This window comes from Desarmillaria tabescens (assembly GCF_030435595.1).
Source record: "Desarmillaria tabescens strain CCBAS 213 chromosome Unknown EV420scaffold_2, whole genome shotgun sequence".
NCBI classification, from domain to species: Eukaryota; Fungi; Basidiomycota; class Agaricomycetes; order Agaricales; family Physalacriaceae; genus Desarmillaria; species Desarmillaria tabescens.
Window position 1 is genome coordinate 290,552 of NW_026848301.1, and position 18,280 is coordinate 308,831.

At 49.6% G+C, this 18,280-nt stretch overlaps 1 protein-coding gene across 1 annotated transcript; it reads right to left on the reverse strand.

The window, feature by feature from the left end:
• Window positions 1-163: 163 nt before the first annotated feature.
• On the reverse strand, window positions 164-493 carry EV420DRAFT_427015 (uncharacterized protein). Its single transcript, XM_060482062.1, has 2 exons — window positions 305-493; window positions 164-245 (listed from the first exon to the last, which is right to left on the reverse strand). The coding sequence occupies exons 1-2, from the start codon at window positions 446-448 to the stop codon at window positions 219-221; spliced, it is 171 nt and encodes a 56-aa protein (XP_060338039.1). The 5' UTR covers window positions 449-493; the 3' UTR covers window positions 164-218.
• Between the last annotated feature and the right edge of the window lie 17,787 nt (window positions 494-18,280).

An 18,280-nucleotide genomic window follows, 5' to 3' on the forward strand; every position in this document is an offset into this window, starting at 1 on the left:
ACAAGTAATGCCCATCGAATCAATCAACTAAGAAAATCTGGAGGAGGTTCGAGCAGACTATTGATAACATTATTAGCATCTCAATACCATTAGAGTATTTTACACAATAGACTGTTGCATTACTCTTCTAACTGTTGCAATAAATACCCAAGAATAACAATATCCCAGTGCTCCACAAGTCTGAAGAAAACCAGTTCCATCAGAATGCAAAATTGTGCTCAGTCGCACATCTCAGGCACATCATTCTAAGGGGGGAAAGATCAATTAATACATTGTGAAATTTAACTTCACAAGAAAGGCTCACCTCTCGAATGAATGTCAGCATATGGCACGTAATGTAGCCCTTAGCAAAGCCTGCTCCAGCATAGGCAAACAGGTACATCCATTTCCGCTTGAACGATTCATACGACTGCTTATCGTTTAATCCAGGATAATCCTTCGCAACCATCTCCTGAGTCAAATTCTTCTCCAGCTGCCTTCCCCACTCTCGGAGTGTATGCGGGTAGTTGTTAAGCACTAACTCTAATCTGAGCCAAGGCTGATCTCTATCCTGTCACTCGCATTTGGTGATTCAGTGTTAGAGAGGCGCTGGTAGATTGCGAGAAGTTAGGTGTCACTTATAGCGAAAGCAAGGAGCTTGTAAGAGTTAGGAGTATATAACCTTAGCTGAAGCTGGGGTCTAAGGCCACAGCATAGGCTAGCTTAAATACATGTTAGACTCGTACTAAGAATAGTATCTACAAGGGCACGTGCAATGAGAAGTGCGTCTTTCAACGAATGAGGAGTGAGGACACTAAAAGAAGTGTACTCCTGACGAATGAGAGTAAAGAGCACATATCACCTGCATCTGCGTGGGACTCCGTCTGAATAGGCTGCATCCCGCAGACTGCCCTCGACTGATGGTCGACTCCCGTCCAACTACTAAGAAGTGTGATGCCATCAAGAGAAGCATGATGGCACATGCAGGTCATCGGTCATCTGGGGTGCGGCAGCTGTGAACTGGGGTGACGGCAACCAGGTAAATGGGTAAGGAGTTGTCAACAACCAACTAATATCAACTTAGATCAACTAAGGATCACCACTCGCACTTCGGTGGACGATACTCTTAGAGGTCAAAGTAGATTTAGAGAGTGGGCTGGGACTTAGATAGTCACAAAACTCGGAGTATGATTTGGGTAGATTAGACCTTAGCCATAGCTGGGGTTTAGGCCAGCGAAGGCTGCTACTTAAATACATGATGCGTAAGCTAAAAATAGTACTGTGAGAACTCATCCGTTTGAATCATGCATAGGAGTAAGCGAAAACACGTAAGAAAAGAAAAGAAAATGATTAAACTGTAACATTACCCCCTCTTTAAGACTCATTCATCCCGAATGAGCTAGTGTCGCTCCTGTCGTCCGCAGATTCACTGTAGAAGGATAAGTCATCGTCGGGGTTAGAGTCTGAGTCCCATCTTTTGTGGACCCTTTGTAGATTTTTGAGGTCTGATTCTTCGTCTGTTTCGACCTTTTCATCACCTTCGATCACAGGTATCCTGTCCGCCTCGTCAGTAGTAACTGTGGGCCATTTTCCTTGGAGGAAACTCTCTTCGAGTTCTGGGTTGAATGCTGGATGCCAATTATGTGCTCGTACATCTTCAGAATGTGAGGTTACGGATGAGGGATAAGAATCTTGTGGGTCAGTATATGGTAATCCATTATCCGCCTGTTCGACCTTCTTCATGATCCGCTGGATTCTGGCCTCATATTCATTGACTAGTTCCTCTGCGTTGGCCATATTTGAGCGTTTCACCCAGGAGTTTTCCTCCTTCAGGTATCCCTTCCATTTGACAAGATATTTGGTGATGGTGCGACGACTTTGCCCATGTCCTACCGCTTTATCCCTTTGTTCCACTATCTCTTCAATTTCGTATTCCTCCTCCTCCTCAATAAGTTCTGGGGGTGGCCTTTCAGGTTTAGGTTGATTGGGGAATGCAGGGGGTATGTATGGTGTAAGCAGAGCCTCATTGAAACGATTATGAACCTTCCAACCAGTCGGTAACTTGAGTTCGTAGGCGGAGACTCCCTTTTTAGTGACAATTTCGAAGGGTCTGACACGTTGATCCCCAGGCTTTGAGGTTGGGTGGGGTAATCGTAGGTTCATTGCGTCCAGCCATACTTTATCACCTGGTCGGTACTCTACGGCCGCTTCTCTGTGCTTGTCATATGCCCTCTTCATGGATTCCGCTGCCTTGTCTAAGGACTGCTTGGCCTCGCTCTGGGCTTTTTTCATTTCTTCTACCAGTTTAGTAGCCACAGGAACCGCGACCATTCCTTGGGAGTCAGGGAGTGTTTGTCCGTCCCTTCTGAACACCACTTTGTAAGGGGAATATCCAGTTGCAGAATGCTGATGGTTATTATGGGTGAAGGCTGCCAGAGGCAACCACTCACTCCAGTCATCCTGTTGGTGGCCGATGAACATCTTTAGGTATTTTTCGATCTCCTGGTTAACCCACTCGGTTTGGCCATCCGTCTGGGGATGATACACTGTGGAGGGATTTCCTTGAACGTGGATGAGGGTGTAAAACTCCTTCATAAACTTGGAGATGAATACCAACCCCCAGTCGGAGATGACTTTCTCAGGCATGATGCCATAGGGCACATAGACATAGTCTCTTAGAACTTTAGCAAAGCCCAAGGAGGTGAGCTCCTCTGTACAGGCTATAGGGATTATGGTCTTCGAAAAGCAATCGACAATGACCAGGATGGAGTCATAACCTTTGGAATCCAGTAGCTTGGTAATCATGTCTACCGAAATGTGGGTCCACGGGTGCAAGGGGACCTCATTGGGATGTAATGGGGCCTTCTTGGGTCTATGGTCTGCCTTGGTTCGCTGACAGGTTTCGCATCCTTTTATGTAGGCCTCCACGTCGCGACGCATTCGTGGCCACCAGTAATCACGGAGGATAAGCTCCTTCATCTTCTCGATACCGGGGTGTCCCGCCATGACATGGTCGTGCTTTAGGGCAATGACTTCTCCTCGGAGACGACGGTCTATTGGTAGGTAGATCCAGCTGTTGTAATAGAGCAATCCTCCTTCGTGGGTGACTCCCTTTTCATGGTTGAGGGAGTCTGAAATTCCTCTGTCCCATTTTAGGGGATCATGAGTACTCTGCTTGATCCTCTCATGCAACTCCTCCATGGTGGGCATTATTAGGGCCCGGAAATACTCCGCTTTTAGCACCACTACATCTCAATTATCCTCCTTTCCTTGATTGTGATCTGCTCGTCTCGATAGGAGGTCTGCCTTGCAGTTTTGGGTGCCGGGTTTGTGATGTAGGGTGAACTGGTACTCGGCCAGCTCGGTTACCCACCTAGCTTGTTGTCGATTAAGCTTTTGGGGCTTGCAGAAGTATTGGAGGTTGGAATGATCAGTCCAGATCTCGAAGTCCTCCCACGCTCCCATAAGGTATTGGCGCCACTCCTCTAAGGCGATCATGATGGCCAGGAGCTCCTTGTCATAGATCTCATAGTTGTGCTCAGTGATCGATAGGGCCTTGGAAAGGAATGCTACAGGCCGCCATTTGTCATCCTGCCACTGGGACAATACCACTCCCACTGCGCCTTCACTTGAGTCGGCTTCTACTCGGAACTTCCCTTCATCGAGCGGAATCGCTAGTACTACATCCTCTCGGAACAGCTCTTTGAGCTTCTCAAAAGCCCCCTGTTGAGCCTGTCCCCATTTCCACTCCACCTTTCCGGTCAAGGAAGTTAAAGGCTTGACGTGTTTACTGTAATCGCGAATAAAATGCTGATAGAAATTGCAGAACCCTAGGAACGACTGCAACTCCTGCTTTCTCCAGGGAACAGGCCAATCCAAAAGTCCGGCGATCTTTACGGGGTCCATACGAATCTTCCCCTCGCTGATGAGCACCCCCAAGTACTTGGTTTCCTCCACTTCAAATTTGCATTTCTTGGCTTTCAGGAAGAGTTTGTTTTCTCAAAGAATCTTGAGCACCTTTCGTACAATACGTCGATGTTCCTCCTTGGTCTTGGAGGCGATGAGAATGTCGTCCAAATACACGGACACCTCTCTGGCCACGATGAGGTCCTTGAATATATCGTTCATCATCCACTGGAAGGTGGCCAGGGAGTTGGTAAGGCCAAAGAACATTACCAAAGGTTCGTAGAGGCCACGGTTGGTTCGAAATGTGGCCTTCCACTCATCCCCTTGTTTGATCCTGACGTTATTGTATCCCCACCGCACATCCAGCTTGGTGAAGTACTTGGCCTTCTTCAGTCTGTCCATTAGCTCTCCAATAAGCAGGAGTGGGTATCAGTTTTTGATGGTCATCTCATTCAGTTTACGATAATCCTGTACCGGGCAAAGTTTCCCATCCTTCTTTTTGACAAAGAAAAAGGGTGATGCCATTGGGGATTTTGAAGCCTGGATGCGCCCCATAGATAAGTTCTCATCAAGGAATTTGTCCAACTCTTCTTGTTCCATCAGGTTGAGTGGATAGACTTTACAGTCCAAGTTGGCGTTTGCATTGGGAATCAGCTCGATGGCATGATCCCATGGTTTCCACAGCGGTAGTTCGTCGAAGTTCTCTTTGTCGAATATATCTTTGAATCCTCAATACTCCTCTGGTACTATCTCCTCAAAGGACTTGGCCATCTTCTTTGCATGGGCCTGGGCAGCCAACTCATTGGCTTTGGTTCCCATGGCTCGTACATGGAATGCCTCTTCGAAGTCTATCACCAAGATGGTGTCTCCTTCCTCATATTCCTCCCATCGAGCAGAAGGATCAGTATTGGGAAGAGAGAAGGGAACCTTCCTACAGGTGCAACAGGCTAATGTCACTGCTCCGGTATTCCAGTCAATCAAGGGATTATGCCTCTGCAACCAGTCATGCCCGAGAAACAGGGGTGTGGTACCTAGGTCCACCATGGCTAATTCGATTTGCTCGGTATGATCCCTGATGCGTAGCCGGACTTCAGCATACTCCATAATATCTCCCCCTTTATTCCTTGTGCCATCGGCATTGTAGACTGGAATGGGATGGGCCACCTTTTTAAGGTTGATGCTGTTTTTGGTTACCCATCCTCAGTCGATAGAACTTCCCATCGCCCCGCTATCCACTAATGCTTTTAGGGTGTAAATGTCCCTGGTGTCCATGGTTTCTAGCTGTACGTTGATGGATACATTCCACCCCTTCCTCCCTTGTATATACATAGGTGGCTTCTTCAAGTCCTCCATCCATTCTCATCTGTCCCTTGCCTCAGCAGCGGTCTTGGGCTGTTCCTTGAGGGTGTCGCATAGTTCTGGGGTTACCTCCCCTTTTTGACAGGGGTGTACCCAGTTGTTCAACATGGCACAGGCCGCCAATTTGTCAGAGGTGAGACAGAGTGCACGTCGAGTCCAGTGTATACCGAAAGGCTCATAGTACATGTCAATAACCGCTCGTCGAGCCTCGGGCGCTAATTCTGGCTCGGGGGTCACGAAAGACTTCCCCTTGGGTGGTGTGACCGGAATGTCAGACTGTAAGTACACTTCTTCATCTGGAACCTCCTCGATTGTCACTCTAGAATGTTTACCTTCTTGTCCTCATGGTGGCATCTGGTCACCAGGCCAAAGAGGGCCCTTAGGCGGCATTTGGTCGCTGTTCAACGAGGGGATGGAGGAGGGCTCGCTGCCCTGTGTTCGGCCCTGGCCAAGGGCGCTTGTGCTTGGCATTGTAACCTCCACGGTTTGGTTCCTCTTAACTCCTGAAGACCCGGAGGTACTCATGGTAACCATTCGCAGACGCACACATATTGGCTCCCCTTGAGGGTCCTCACCGTTTGCGACCGCATTGTCGGTTACTACTGAGTGAGGGTGGTCCTCTCGGTTCCCAGCCTCAGCTGCTTTTCCATCGCTGACTGGAGGAACAATTGGGGTAGGCCCACCAGCCGAGGTTGTCGACCATTTCTCCCGTCCGGGGCGGCTGTGACCACGTCTGGCCTCAGCCTGGACTTGACATGAGGGCCTCTCCAGTACTGCCAGAACTTTCCCCATACTGTCAAGCAGGGGTTCCTGGAGTGGGACAGCCCCTCAGGGTTCATTACTAGGCGCAGACCGCGTCAAGTGGCAGAAATCCCCTCTTATGCCATCTGCATTTTGCGATTCCTTTTCCTTAATTTCTTCTACTGGTAACGTGGCGAAAAAGTTGGTATATTGTTCATAAGGAGTACCTACATATACAGAATGAGCCCGACTAGCAGGGAAGCGCATACCAGATGAAATTAAGTCCTTTGCCGATGTCATCAAATCGCTTATTTCGACGCCGGCTCATCTTTTGACGACTTATCGTCCTTGACCTCCTCCACTTTCATGTCCTTTCCTAATTCTTCCTTCTCTGCCTCGGCGAGTAGCTGGCATAGTCGTTGAGCAGGGATCTTCTTGTGCGGTGGGAGTTTAACAGGGATCCACTTGGTCCTGTCAGTGGGACACTTGTGGTCCTGGCTCCACCCGGTATTGCCGCACTTGAAGCACTGCTTCTCGCTTCACAGTTTGTCGAGTTCCATTGGCTGTCCTGCTCCACCATATGTCACCCCCATGGTGTCCTTCTTATCTCCGGAATTCCCAGAGCTGCTGGCTTTTCCGGAGGTGTTTTGGTTGCCTCAACCCGAACCAGTATTTTGGTTCAAGGAGGTCTTACTGCCCTGTTGTTGGGCAAGGCTGTACCGGTAGTTGGCGTCGATCCTCTCGATCCACCACTTCCATTCAGCATACATGGTGGGATGCATGTTGTCCCCATGCATGATGGTGTTTCGAACCGTTGGTCGTACGGCAGCTTCAATGGCTTCGAACATCTGCTTCTTGTCTCCAAACTCCTTGCACTTGTGGGCCAGTTCTTCGAACTTCGCGAAGAATTCGATGGCCATTTTGAAGTCGGCTTGTCGGAGTTTCCTCCACTCCTGCTTCCAGATCGCTATCTCCACTACTTCTCAGAATCTCGTTGTGAGATCCTCGGTAAACTCCTGCCACGACGGCAACTTCCAGTGCCCTCGTTCATCCTGGTATCAGTAGTACTGGTCGTTCCACCATTTCTGTGCCTTCCCTTGCAGGTAGGACTGTGCGAAGGTGATTCGATAGGGGTTCTGTCCAGCTTCGTTAAGGGTATAATACATTGGGAATACCTGGAAATACAGCTCGCAGTGATGAAGATAGCAGGTGATATCCGATGATTCCCCGATAAAGTATTCTGGCTGCATGATTAGCTTCGGTTTCATGTCGTTCCAAGGGTTATTCCCCGCTCCCGGCACCAACTGCCATGGAGGGATAGGGTCCGGCGGGGGAGGTGGTACAGGTGGAATAGGCGGGTTCGGGGGTTGCGGTAGAGACCTTAGGCTGGGGTTACGTCCAGGGGATGGGTATCCTCCAGGCCTTGGCGGTACTGGTGGAGGCAGCCCTCGGGGTGGCTCCCTCAGTGCTGGAGGAACCATGGACCCCTTCCCCTTATTGGGCTGAGAGGGTTCCGCTCCCTCATCCTCCATGAATCCTTGGTCTGTCCCTCCTCCTCCAGCCTGGAATCTGGCAAGGTTGATCAGGTGGGGCATCAGCACTGGTCGTCGGTAGGCCATGCACCCAGGTTGCGGGTACTCCGGATTGCAAATGTTCCAGATGATGGTGGCCCTATGCCAGGCATCAACTTCAAGGATATTCTTCATCAGGTATACATCCCCCGAGATCCTTGCATCGAGGTAATCCTCCCTGGCTTCTGTGAGAAGCCACTGCGGGTCCTGGACCATGTCCTCCACGATGATCTCATACATCGCATCCCACTGCAAGAGGCCCAACTCGGTTGGCACCTCTCGTATGGGTTCAGTGAGAACCCTCTTCACCTGCCTCATCACCTCCCTCATTATCGCGCTGTTGGGTGGTCTCCTCAGCATTCCACTGTCAGCTCGCTCTCGTCGACCACCCCGACTCTCTGTGTTCTCGTCGTCGCCTCTCTCAGAGGTTGCGCTCCCTCCTCCAATTCGCGAGGTCGGAGCAGTCCTCGTCAAAGACCTCGTTGAGGAAGCACGTTCTCACTTCATCTCGGTATATGTCGTCAGATGTTCTTCATAGGACCTCTCGAAATTGAAGCTCGGCTGCTCCGACTCTTCAACAGGCCTCATCATCCGTGGCGTCTGGCTCAAAGGGGAGGTCCTCCAGGTCTCGGATTGCGTGCCGCTCCGCATTTCGGGTGTGTGCGCTACTCGTTCTTGCTCTGTCCATTCTGGCCGCTCCTTCTGGGGTGACCTGGGCAGCTTGAACATCGAAGTTGGACTCGACGAGCGCGTTGTACTCATTGGTCCATGGTCGCTGATTGAAGGGGAGTGAGGCGGCGAACGCCCTTGGTGCGACTGATGGGGTGAAAGCGGGGACTCCAGGGAGTTCGTCGGTGGGGGTACTTTCTGTAAGGGTATCAGGGTGAGTGTCCGGGTTGTACGACTCAATGGTGTCCCAGATATGCTGCTCCATTTCGGTGGGAAGGGCAATGGTCCGCGGGACTGGGGTGTCCTCGGGCCCAGGGGTTTGGGTCGAAACTCCGGCCACAGGAGTTTCTTCCCTGGCGAAGACCCAACTTGTGTTGGGGTACCACGCCACAGGGATTCCCTGCCACTCGCTTCCTCCTCCTGGCGCAACTCTACCATCATAGGAGTCTGTTCTAGCTGGACCGGCAGTAGTTGCGGCAGAGGCCCCAAGGCCAAGTTCTCCACTGTCCTCTGCAAGGTCATCTCCGTGGAAGTACTCCCTGGTGTCGGCTTCTGCTGCAAGCCACTCGCTTCTGGAATAGGGGTCATCCCCTTCTTCCATCGTGACGCTGTTGAGGAGGTCTTGGATCTGGGTCCTTTCGAAATCGCTGAGGCTGTCACCTTCTTCGCCCTCGTCCATATCCCCTCCTTCTTCTCTTCTAACGGGAGAGATGTCGAAGATTCCTGGAACTGGGATGCTACTGTCTCCAAGATTGACTCCTCGTACATCTGTGATGTCGACGGAGGAGGCTTTTGGGGTGGGGGAAGACTCCCCGGAATCTGAGGATGGTCCTCTGGGTGTGATGGGTCGTCCATCGTGTAGGGTTGGTTGCACTGGGATGTGCGGGTAAGGATTTACTGGATACAGGATCGGGAGATGGGGAATGTAGTGAAAGGGTAGTCATGCCCTTCGACGTTGGATGCAACACCTGTATAGTTGCCTCAAGGCAACAGCAAGGAGTGCTCCTGCAAGTAATCCAAAGGCTACTGCAATTGTTGGAAGCAGTTCAGCAAGTGGCATACGAGCAGTCGAATGGCGATGAGGGTGAGTGTGACAAGAATGGTAATGATGAGGTTGATGTCAGTTTCGTAGTCAATCATATAGATCGGGATGAATTGCACTTGTCAGGATTAACAGTATTACTACTGCCAACACGGCGAGTTGGATTATTGGGATATAGGGTTTCAGCATTGCCATTGGTCCACCCGTGATATGCTGACAGTCACACACTGTCCTTGCGAGCATATTATGGTGACTTCTCTGGTCAACGCGAAGAATGGAATATTTCTTGTAAGTTGTTAGGCAGCATTCGTTCTCTGACGTGGCACTGGGCAATGTGTGTATGAGCTATGGCTAAATGTCAACAACCAACTAATATCAACTTAGATCAACTAAGGATCGCCACTCGCACTTCGGTGGATGATACTCTTAGAGGTCAAAGTAGATTTAGAGAGTGGGCTGGGACTTAGATAGTCACAAAACTCGGAGTATGATTTGGGTAGATTAGACCTTAGCCATAGCTGGGGTTTAGGCCAGCAAAGGCTGCTACTTAAATACACGATGCGTAAGCTAAAAATAGTACTGTGAGAACTCATCCGTTTGAATCACGCATAGGAGTAAGCGAAAACATGTAAGAAAAGAAAAGAAAATGATTAAACCATAACAGGAGTGTGCCAGCGGAATATCATGGGTCCAAGAGATAAGATAGGCAGGTCTGGGGTTCCAAGGGATAAGGATAAGATAAGATAAGGAAAATAGGGGTAGGGTCATAATAATACCCCCCAACTAAGACTGTCATCCTGACAGTCCTTTAGACGTCCTCATGAATCTTCCTACAGAGGGATTCAATTGAAGGAGTTAATGGTGGGTTCCATATCCAATTTGTTGATGAGCCTAAACTTCCATGGCAACGGCAAAAACCAAAACTCTAGAGGAGTTCACAGCAAATGGCATGTAGCGGCAATAAAGGCTTTGTTGTTGTGCGAGTGTTTTGGTGCACCTCCGTGCGATGAATTCCTCAAGAATGCAAGTATACACTGCGACTTTTCAGTCAGCGAAGTAGTACCCTTAATGATTGAGTACTAGAAAACGTTGGCTGTAAGCCGGGAAGGGTCTCGATAGACGAGAAGGAACGGAATCCGGTATAACTGGGAATACCGGCAAACCGTGAACAAAGTGACGGCAATTAACTGGTAAAAGCTGTGGGCGATGTTGACAGAATTAGAGAAAATGCTGTCAAAGAGAAATACCATTGGCAAGATAACAAATACCGTGACGGCAATAAACGAAGACTGTAGTTGAGAAATGAGAAACTGGTGGTGAAACGAAGATAAGATGAGCTGGCGATGATATGAGGGGGAACTAGTGACGGCAAAACGATGGCTGGGACTGGGCTGGACTGAAACTGAAACTATACTGAGGTTAACAACGGCAAAACGAAACTGATACTAATCCTGAGTCTACACGGAGACTATCCTATACTGAAACTGATGGCAAGATACCAAATACCATGACTGATGATCCTATACTGAAGCTGTTGACCGAAATTCCATGACAGATGCTGCTGGTGGCAATAATGATCCTAATCTGAGTCCACACGGGGACGTAACGATCCTGAACTGAACTGGGTAAAACAATGGCAACGTAGAAGGTGACAACTGATGAAAACGATCCTGGCTGGTGAAAGTGAAATGATGCTGGCGGATTAAAAGATAAAAGCAAGTTGTGGACACCGAATTCCGTGTATTGGCACAATATGAGCATACACCAATACCGTTAGAAGAAAAGCCATGACAGAGAGTATAACTTGGAGTGACTGTGTTGTTATTGTCTATCTCCTAGCGAGTACAAGCGATAACGGTGGTTGATAACGTGGATGATGGCTAGTGTCCAGTAACTTCCGTCTAGCAACTCCTACTATACTAGCTTTTATACTACAAGTCCGGAATAATTTTAGAATACTTGAAACGAGTCCTTAGTAAGTCCTTAGTACATCGATTGGTAAGAAATGATACAAAATGCGTGCTCCCAGAGTTCTAAAGTAACAGCACCCACACAGTTTTACTGCGTATAGACTTAGTGATCAGAAAGAATTCCCCTGACATATGGACTCTTGGGCTGCTGTGTTGCTGCAGCAAAGTACACTGAAGGTAGTACACTGAAGTAGATGCGTGCGGCATTATCTTGGCGTTGTAACAGCCTTAGTAAAGTGAGTGGAAAGGTCACGGTATTAGGTCTTTTGCCATGGAGTTGGTACTTTGACTGCGGCATTCTTCTAAATGATGCTTGATGCTGAGGTCATTGATGGCTGTGCTGGGCGATCAATGATGGTCCTAAATCCGTGAGATCTGCAATCAGGTGCCTGGCGGCATTAATGAAGTGGCGCATATTGATACGGAATACGAGCTGGGAAGGATAGTTGGCGGTAAGAGTGGGTATTGCCGTGATTGCAATCATTGACTTAGTGAAAGTCCGCTAAGTGGACAAGGCATTTATTATAATGCTAAAATCCATGAATTCTGAGTGTACAGAGCCTTGAGGCTCATCAACGCTCCCAGTTTGTGGTTGAGCATAAAGTGGTATTCTGCTAATTCAGTAACCCACTGCGCTTGTCTGTGGTTGAGTTTCTGGGGTTTGCGGAAGTATTGCAGATTCGAGTGATCCATCCAGATTTCAAAATCTTGATGGGTACCCATAAGATAATGTTGCCATTCTTCCAAGGTGATCATTATTGCTAGTAATTCCTTGTCGTAAATCTCATAATTCTGTTCTGTCACGGAAAGAGATTTTGATAGGAATGCGATTGGGCGCCATTTCCCTTCCTGTTCCTGTGACAGGATGGCACCAATTGCCCCTTCGCTGGAGTCCACCTCCATGTGAAACTTGTTGTAGTCGTTTGGCATTGCCAAAATGACTCCTGTTGCGAATTGTCGTTTGAGTTCCTCAAACACCTCTTGTTGTTCCTTCCCCCATGTCCAAGGGTTTTTCCCCATGAGTTTCATCATTGGTTTGACGATTGCGCTATAATGCCAGATAAATTGCCGGTAGAAGTTGGTGAATCCCAGGAATGACTGTAGTTCCTGTTTCTTGGAGGGTGCTGGCCAGTCCATGATACCAGCGATTTTTACTGGATCCATTTTAATGGATCCTTCACTGATAATGACCCCAAGGTATTCAGTCTTGAGTACTTTGAACTCACACTTTTCCGCTTTCAAGAACAACTTGTTCTTGCACAGAATCCTCAGGACTTCCCGTACAATTCTTTGGTGTTCCACCTTGTCCTTTGTGAAGATGAGGATGTCATCCAAATAAATGGTGACTTTTCCCTGTGCAATGAGATCTTTAAAGATGTCATTCATCATCCACTGGAACATGGCAGGCAAATTGGTTAGTCCAAAGAACATAACCATGGGCTCGTAGAGTCCTTGGTTTGTGCGAAATGCAGCCTTGAATTCATCTCCTTTCTTGATCCAAACATTGTTGTATCCCCAACGGACGTCTAGCTTAGTGAAATATCTCGCATCCTTTAGCTTATCCATAAGATCGGTGATAAGCGGTAGAGGATAGCAGTTTTTGATAGTTATTTCATTAAGCTTGCAGTAGTCTTGTACTGGCCGCAGTTTTCCATCCTTTTTCTTGATGAAGAAAAAGGGGGATGCCATTGGGGACTTGGAGGGTCGAATTCAGCTGGTAGCCAGGTTTTCATTGAGGAATTTGTCCAATTCCTCTTGTTCCTTTGGGTTCAAGGGGTATATCTTGCAGTCCAAACTGGCATTGGCATTGGGAATCAGCTCAATGGCATGATCCCAAGGCTTGCGAGAGGGAAGTTCATCGAAATTTTCCTTGGCGAAGACATCGATGAAGTCCCGGTAATGTTCAGAGATGATCTCCTTGAACGATTTTATTTTCTTTCCCTCATTGGCCTTGGCTGCTAAGTCATTGGCTTTATGCCCCACCACTCGTATGTGAAAGGCTTCTTCAAAGTCTATGATGAGGATGGTGTCCCCATCCTCAACTTCGGTTCCCCACTGCTGTTCAGGATCTTCATCTGGGAGACAGAATGGTATTTTGCAGCAGTCACAGCATGCCAAAGTTACCGAACCCGTGTTCCAGTCGATAAGTGGGTTGTGCCTTTGTAGCCAGTCATGTCCTAGGAAGATGGGTGTGGTTCCTAGGTCGATGACTGCTAATTCAATACACTTGCTGTGGTCTCCGATTTTGAGTTGGACTTCAGCGAATTCGGTGATGTCACCACCTTTGTTGCGAGTACCATCCATGTCATAGACCAGAGTGGGGTGAGCCACTTTATGCATGGTAATACCATGATCACGGGTCCACTGTCAGTCAATAGCGCTTCCAGTACAGCCACTGTCAATCAGGGCCTTCACGGAATGATGGGCCATAGTATCAAAGGTCTCCAGTTGTAGGGTGATTGTGATATTTTGCCCCTTCACTCCTCGGACATATTGGGGTGGTTTGGTAAGCTGGTCCATATGCTCCAGCTTTCGGTATTCGTCCAAATAGGACTCTCTGACTTGGTTCTCCAAGTCGGTAACTAGTGGCTCATCCACCTCTGCTCATCGTCGAGGGTGGACCCACTGTCTGAGAAGTGACATCTTCTCTCCTGGGATCTTGGTGAGTCACATGGCTCGCCGAGTCCAGGCGGCTCCAAAGGGCTTCAGCCATTGGGAGTCCTGAGAGTACTCCACTGATATTGGCAGTATCGGGGTCTTCCTCTCGTCGTCGCAGTCCATAGGCCGCAAAGGCCCTGCTCCTATGACCATGCGACCAGTCAGTTCCCTTTCACCTCGGTGCGGACACCCACTCAGGTTAGTTGGGACTTCACTGGATTTTGGAGAGTTCCATAAACTCTTTAAATACCTAGAGTCACTTTTGCTGTTAGTGCCTTCCTTCAAGGAGGTACGTACCTGGGAAGGGGAGCCTCTCTCCCCTGTTTGGCCTGCTTGATCCTTGTGGGTGATTGAGCTTTTTCGGCCGGTGTCCTCTGGGATAGAGGTGGCCATTTCCTGGGTATCCTTTCTACTTGGTTCCATGTGTGGTGCTGGGTTTTCCCCTGAGGCTTTACAACAGTCCACCATTGGGTCTGCTGGGCTCCGCCGGCCCTCGGCTTTGTCCCTAGGCTCGCCTGGATTCCCCGACCTCACCATCACTGAAGTGGTCTGTTGTCGGGGAACCATGATGCACGGAGGGGATGCCAGTTCACCATCATCTGGATCCACTGCCACTATATGCAACTTTCCTGGGAGTTGGACTATGTAGTCCTCGTTTTGACTTCCCATATGGTGGACGTCGCCCACAGGGGACAACGACGTTGCACCCTCAAGGTTCCACCCTTGGTCGCCTGTCGAACCAGTAGGCTCCGCTGTGTCGTATGTGCACCCCAAAGGGGTATTTGCAGTGGCTTGGACACAGCCAGTACTGCCAGCACTAGGACTTGGCTGGTGGGGTTCATTGCTAGTGAAAGCAGTGGAAATCCTGTGTACGCTGTTAATGGGCAGACTCGAGGGTCCCCCTCCTGCTTTTAAACAAGCATTGAATGGCTGGGACAGGCACAAGGAGCCCCGTCAATCCTGGGCTTCGTTCCTGGTCATACCTGGACTCTTGATCCGTTGATCGAGAACTCAATCCAGGTTCTTGATCGAACAATCAAGAGTTGCTTCTGGATCTTCGATCGACTGATCGAGATCCGTCTTGCACTGGTACGGCCTCGAGTCACTAGTCAGGTCTGACTCTTTCGTGCCCAACCCTCGGGGTTCATTGCCTGATGGGCAGTGGTAATCCCCTGATACACCATTCTTGTTTTGTGATTCCTTCATAGTGTGAGATGAATGCGATATATTGTTACAAGTATCTACAGATACAACATAAGCATGAATATTCGTGTCATAAGGCATACCATGATAAACCCCAGCCGACGAAGTAGAATTGCAGAGTCCTATGCCAGCATCTCTTTTATCTCCTCGATCTCTGTTGAGCTAGCAAGGTCTTCTTCCTCTATTTCTGCTAGGACAGCTCGGAGATGGGTTGCAAAAGTCAATGGCTTCTTCTTCGGGAATTTTAGCCACTTCGACTTGTCAGGTGGGCATTTATTGTCCCACCCCTGGTGTCCAGTGTGTCCACACTGGAAACATCGCTTTTCTCTTTTGAGACGATCAATGTCCATAGGTTCGCCTTCACTGCCATAGGTGAATCCAGTGGCATCCCTTCTGCTCTTCAAGCCACTCAAAGAGCCTCCCGCTGTTCCAGACTTGGAACCAGCGGTCCTGCTGGGATACTTCCCACCTTGGGCAAGATGAACTTGGTAGTTCTCGTCCATTTGTAGGACCCTGCACCTCCACTCCCAGTAGGTGGTAGGCCACATATTATCTCCACCCATAATAATCTGTTTAATATTGGGCCAGATTGTGAGGGTGACCACTTCCTCCATTTCCTCATCATTGTGGAAGCATTCAGCTTCCACAGCCAGTTGTTCGAACCTCTCAAAAAATTCGATGGCCGTCTTAAACTGCGCTTGTTGCAGTTTCTTCCATTGCATCTGCTTGATTTGGACCTCTGCTACCTCCCTGAAACGTGTTTGGACATTTTCCTGGAAGGTCTCCCAGGAGGGGAGGCAGTGCCTCCCACTGTGTGGGTCCTTGTAGTGTCGTTGCTGATGGACCCACCAGGTCATTGCTTCCCTGCCAAATCGGTGGGCTGCAAAAACTACTCGACTTGGGCCATACCCGTATGCCTCGTTAAGTGCGAAGTATTGGGCAAAGACCTCGAAGTAGTATTCGCAGTGATTAAAGAAGCAATCTAGGTCACTGGCCTTCCCATGGAATTTGTCAGAGACCTCTATCAATGTCAGTTTCACGTTTCCCCAGGGGTTGGCTTGTCCGTCAGCAATGACCCATCCATCTGGCAGATCTGGTGGTAAAGGGGGATTGGCAGGTCGTGGTAGTGATCGGAGGTTCTGATCATTATGAGGTGATGGTGGTTGCACTGGAGGTTGAGGTGGTATAGGTGGAGGTCCTCCTCCACCACCTCCTCCTGGTCCTCCTGGGCCACCGCCACCTCCTCTGGGAGCAGCGGGTGCTGGTTCACCCTTTCCTCCCACGGGCACTGATTGTGAGGGTTCTCCACCCATGCTACGGGCATGGAAGGTACCTCCTCCTGCCGCTTCTAGTCCTAGTGTGCTAGATGGTGCCCAGGTCATATCCAGGATCAGATTTTCTGGGCCTACTATTCCCAGGTTAGGGAACGATTCGTCACCATAGCGTCTCCCTGGTGCTACAGGACGATCAGGGTGTATCTTGTTCCAATCAATGGCGGCATGATACCAAGTTTCAGTATGAAGTATCTGGTCCTCCAGTGCGGAACCCAATTCCGCAGCATTATATGCTTGTCCTTGGTCAGATGTGGTCCAATCCACATTGTACCGCAATCGTCTGCTTGTCCATTCTAACATTTGCTGCCATGTTAGATCATATATTTGTCAGTCTGTAAGCCCCTGTGCTTGAGCCCTGGACGAACTCGGGTGGGTTGTCGGAGGGGCTGGTACTGCGGAGGCTACTGGGCTCATCCTCCTGGAGCCATTGTTCGATGACCATCCCAGCTCTGGTCCAGGGATCTGACCTGTTGTCATGATCGGGCAGGTAGCTGATGACCTGGTATCTGGAGAATATCATATATCCTGCATCCCAGTCATCGTTCCACTGCCATATGCCCCAGAAGTATCAGCAGTACTCATCCCAGATCTCCAGGGTGTCTTCACATCTCCAGATCCAGGTCCATAGCCCTCGGGGAGGGAGGAAACCTCCATCGTATCCGTCGGGTAAGAACCCTCCTTCTGGTACAAGGAAGGGTTCAAGCTCATCAGGGGGTTTTGCTCCCTTGTACTCGACTGTGGCCAGGGCTCTGAGGTGGCGACAGATGGAGCAGTTGCAGTAGGGGTATGGATGGGGAGGGGTCTGGTCAAGCTCCCTTGGGATGCGGTTTGGGAGGATGATAGGGTCTGGAAGGGGTTGGTCTCTGGCAAACCAGTTGAGGATTCGGTCTCCCTCAGGTGTGTCTCCTGGGAAGATAACCCACTGTCCCTCGCTAATCGGGGATCCTGGGTGGGTGTAGTACTCTGGGAGCTCCTCATTATTACTGTCAGAGTACTTGGTGAATATGACATTGTCGGATCCATCTTCGATGGCGTTGTTGGTGGAAGCCTCTGAGATGTGGGCAAAGCGTGGCTCAGTGAAATCTCTGAGGTCAGCAATGGTGATGAGGGTCCTAGGGAGGACCTCGGATTCGGGTCAGGGAGAGGGCCAGACGAAGTCTGACTCATGGATGGAGTCGTCGTCCCACCATGAAGAGGGTCCTTCAACTCTGTAGGTTCCATCAGGGGTGTATGACGAGAGGGAGGTTGGGGCATCATGCCACTCTGGCTCTGGAGATTCATCTCTTCGATGTCCTCCTGCGTCATCCACTCTCCATACGTCCCCTGGTCCCCGGGTAGGGAGGAACAGGTTTTCACCTTCTTTGAAGGTGGTTCTTTGCCTGGTTCATCCATGGACAATTTGATCAAATATGTCGACATAGAACCTACTCGTTCCTCTCTGGTAGAGACGCTCTCCATTATCGTCAAACCCTGGGATGGCTGCTGATAACTCTGTGGAGGTGATTGATGGCTCCCTGGAGTCATTGTCGTTGCCCCATGTCATGGCATCCCAGGACCCGTCCGTATTGGTCCAGTACTTGGTGGTAAATCTGGGGTTGACTTGGTCATCTCCATTGTCTGGAGGGATGCCGAGTTGTCTGAGCTCTTCTTCCCGAAGGGATTCTTTGCCTTCACTGTCTCAGTGATCCTCGCTCTGAAGCTCGAGCATGGGGGCTCACTCTTCTCTGTTGGGTAAGGGGTGTCAAAGTGCATCTCGCTCCCCCCTTGGCCAGGGTGTGAGTGAGCGGAGCCGGACAGTGCTTGTTGTTCGTGAGGTTCCTGTTGATGAGCCATTGAGTCCATGTACTC

Excerpts from the sequence above, each read along its gene's own strand:
- EV420DRAFT_427015 (XM_060482062.1), bottom strand. The coding sequence starts at position 448 with ATGGTTGCGAAGGATTATCCTGGATTAAACGATAAGCAGTCGTATGAA. Across the intron at positions 246-304 it reads TGCTGACATTCATTCGAGAG|AATGATGTGCCTGAGATGTG; the intron begins GTGAGCCTTTCT and ends TTCCCCCCTTAG.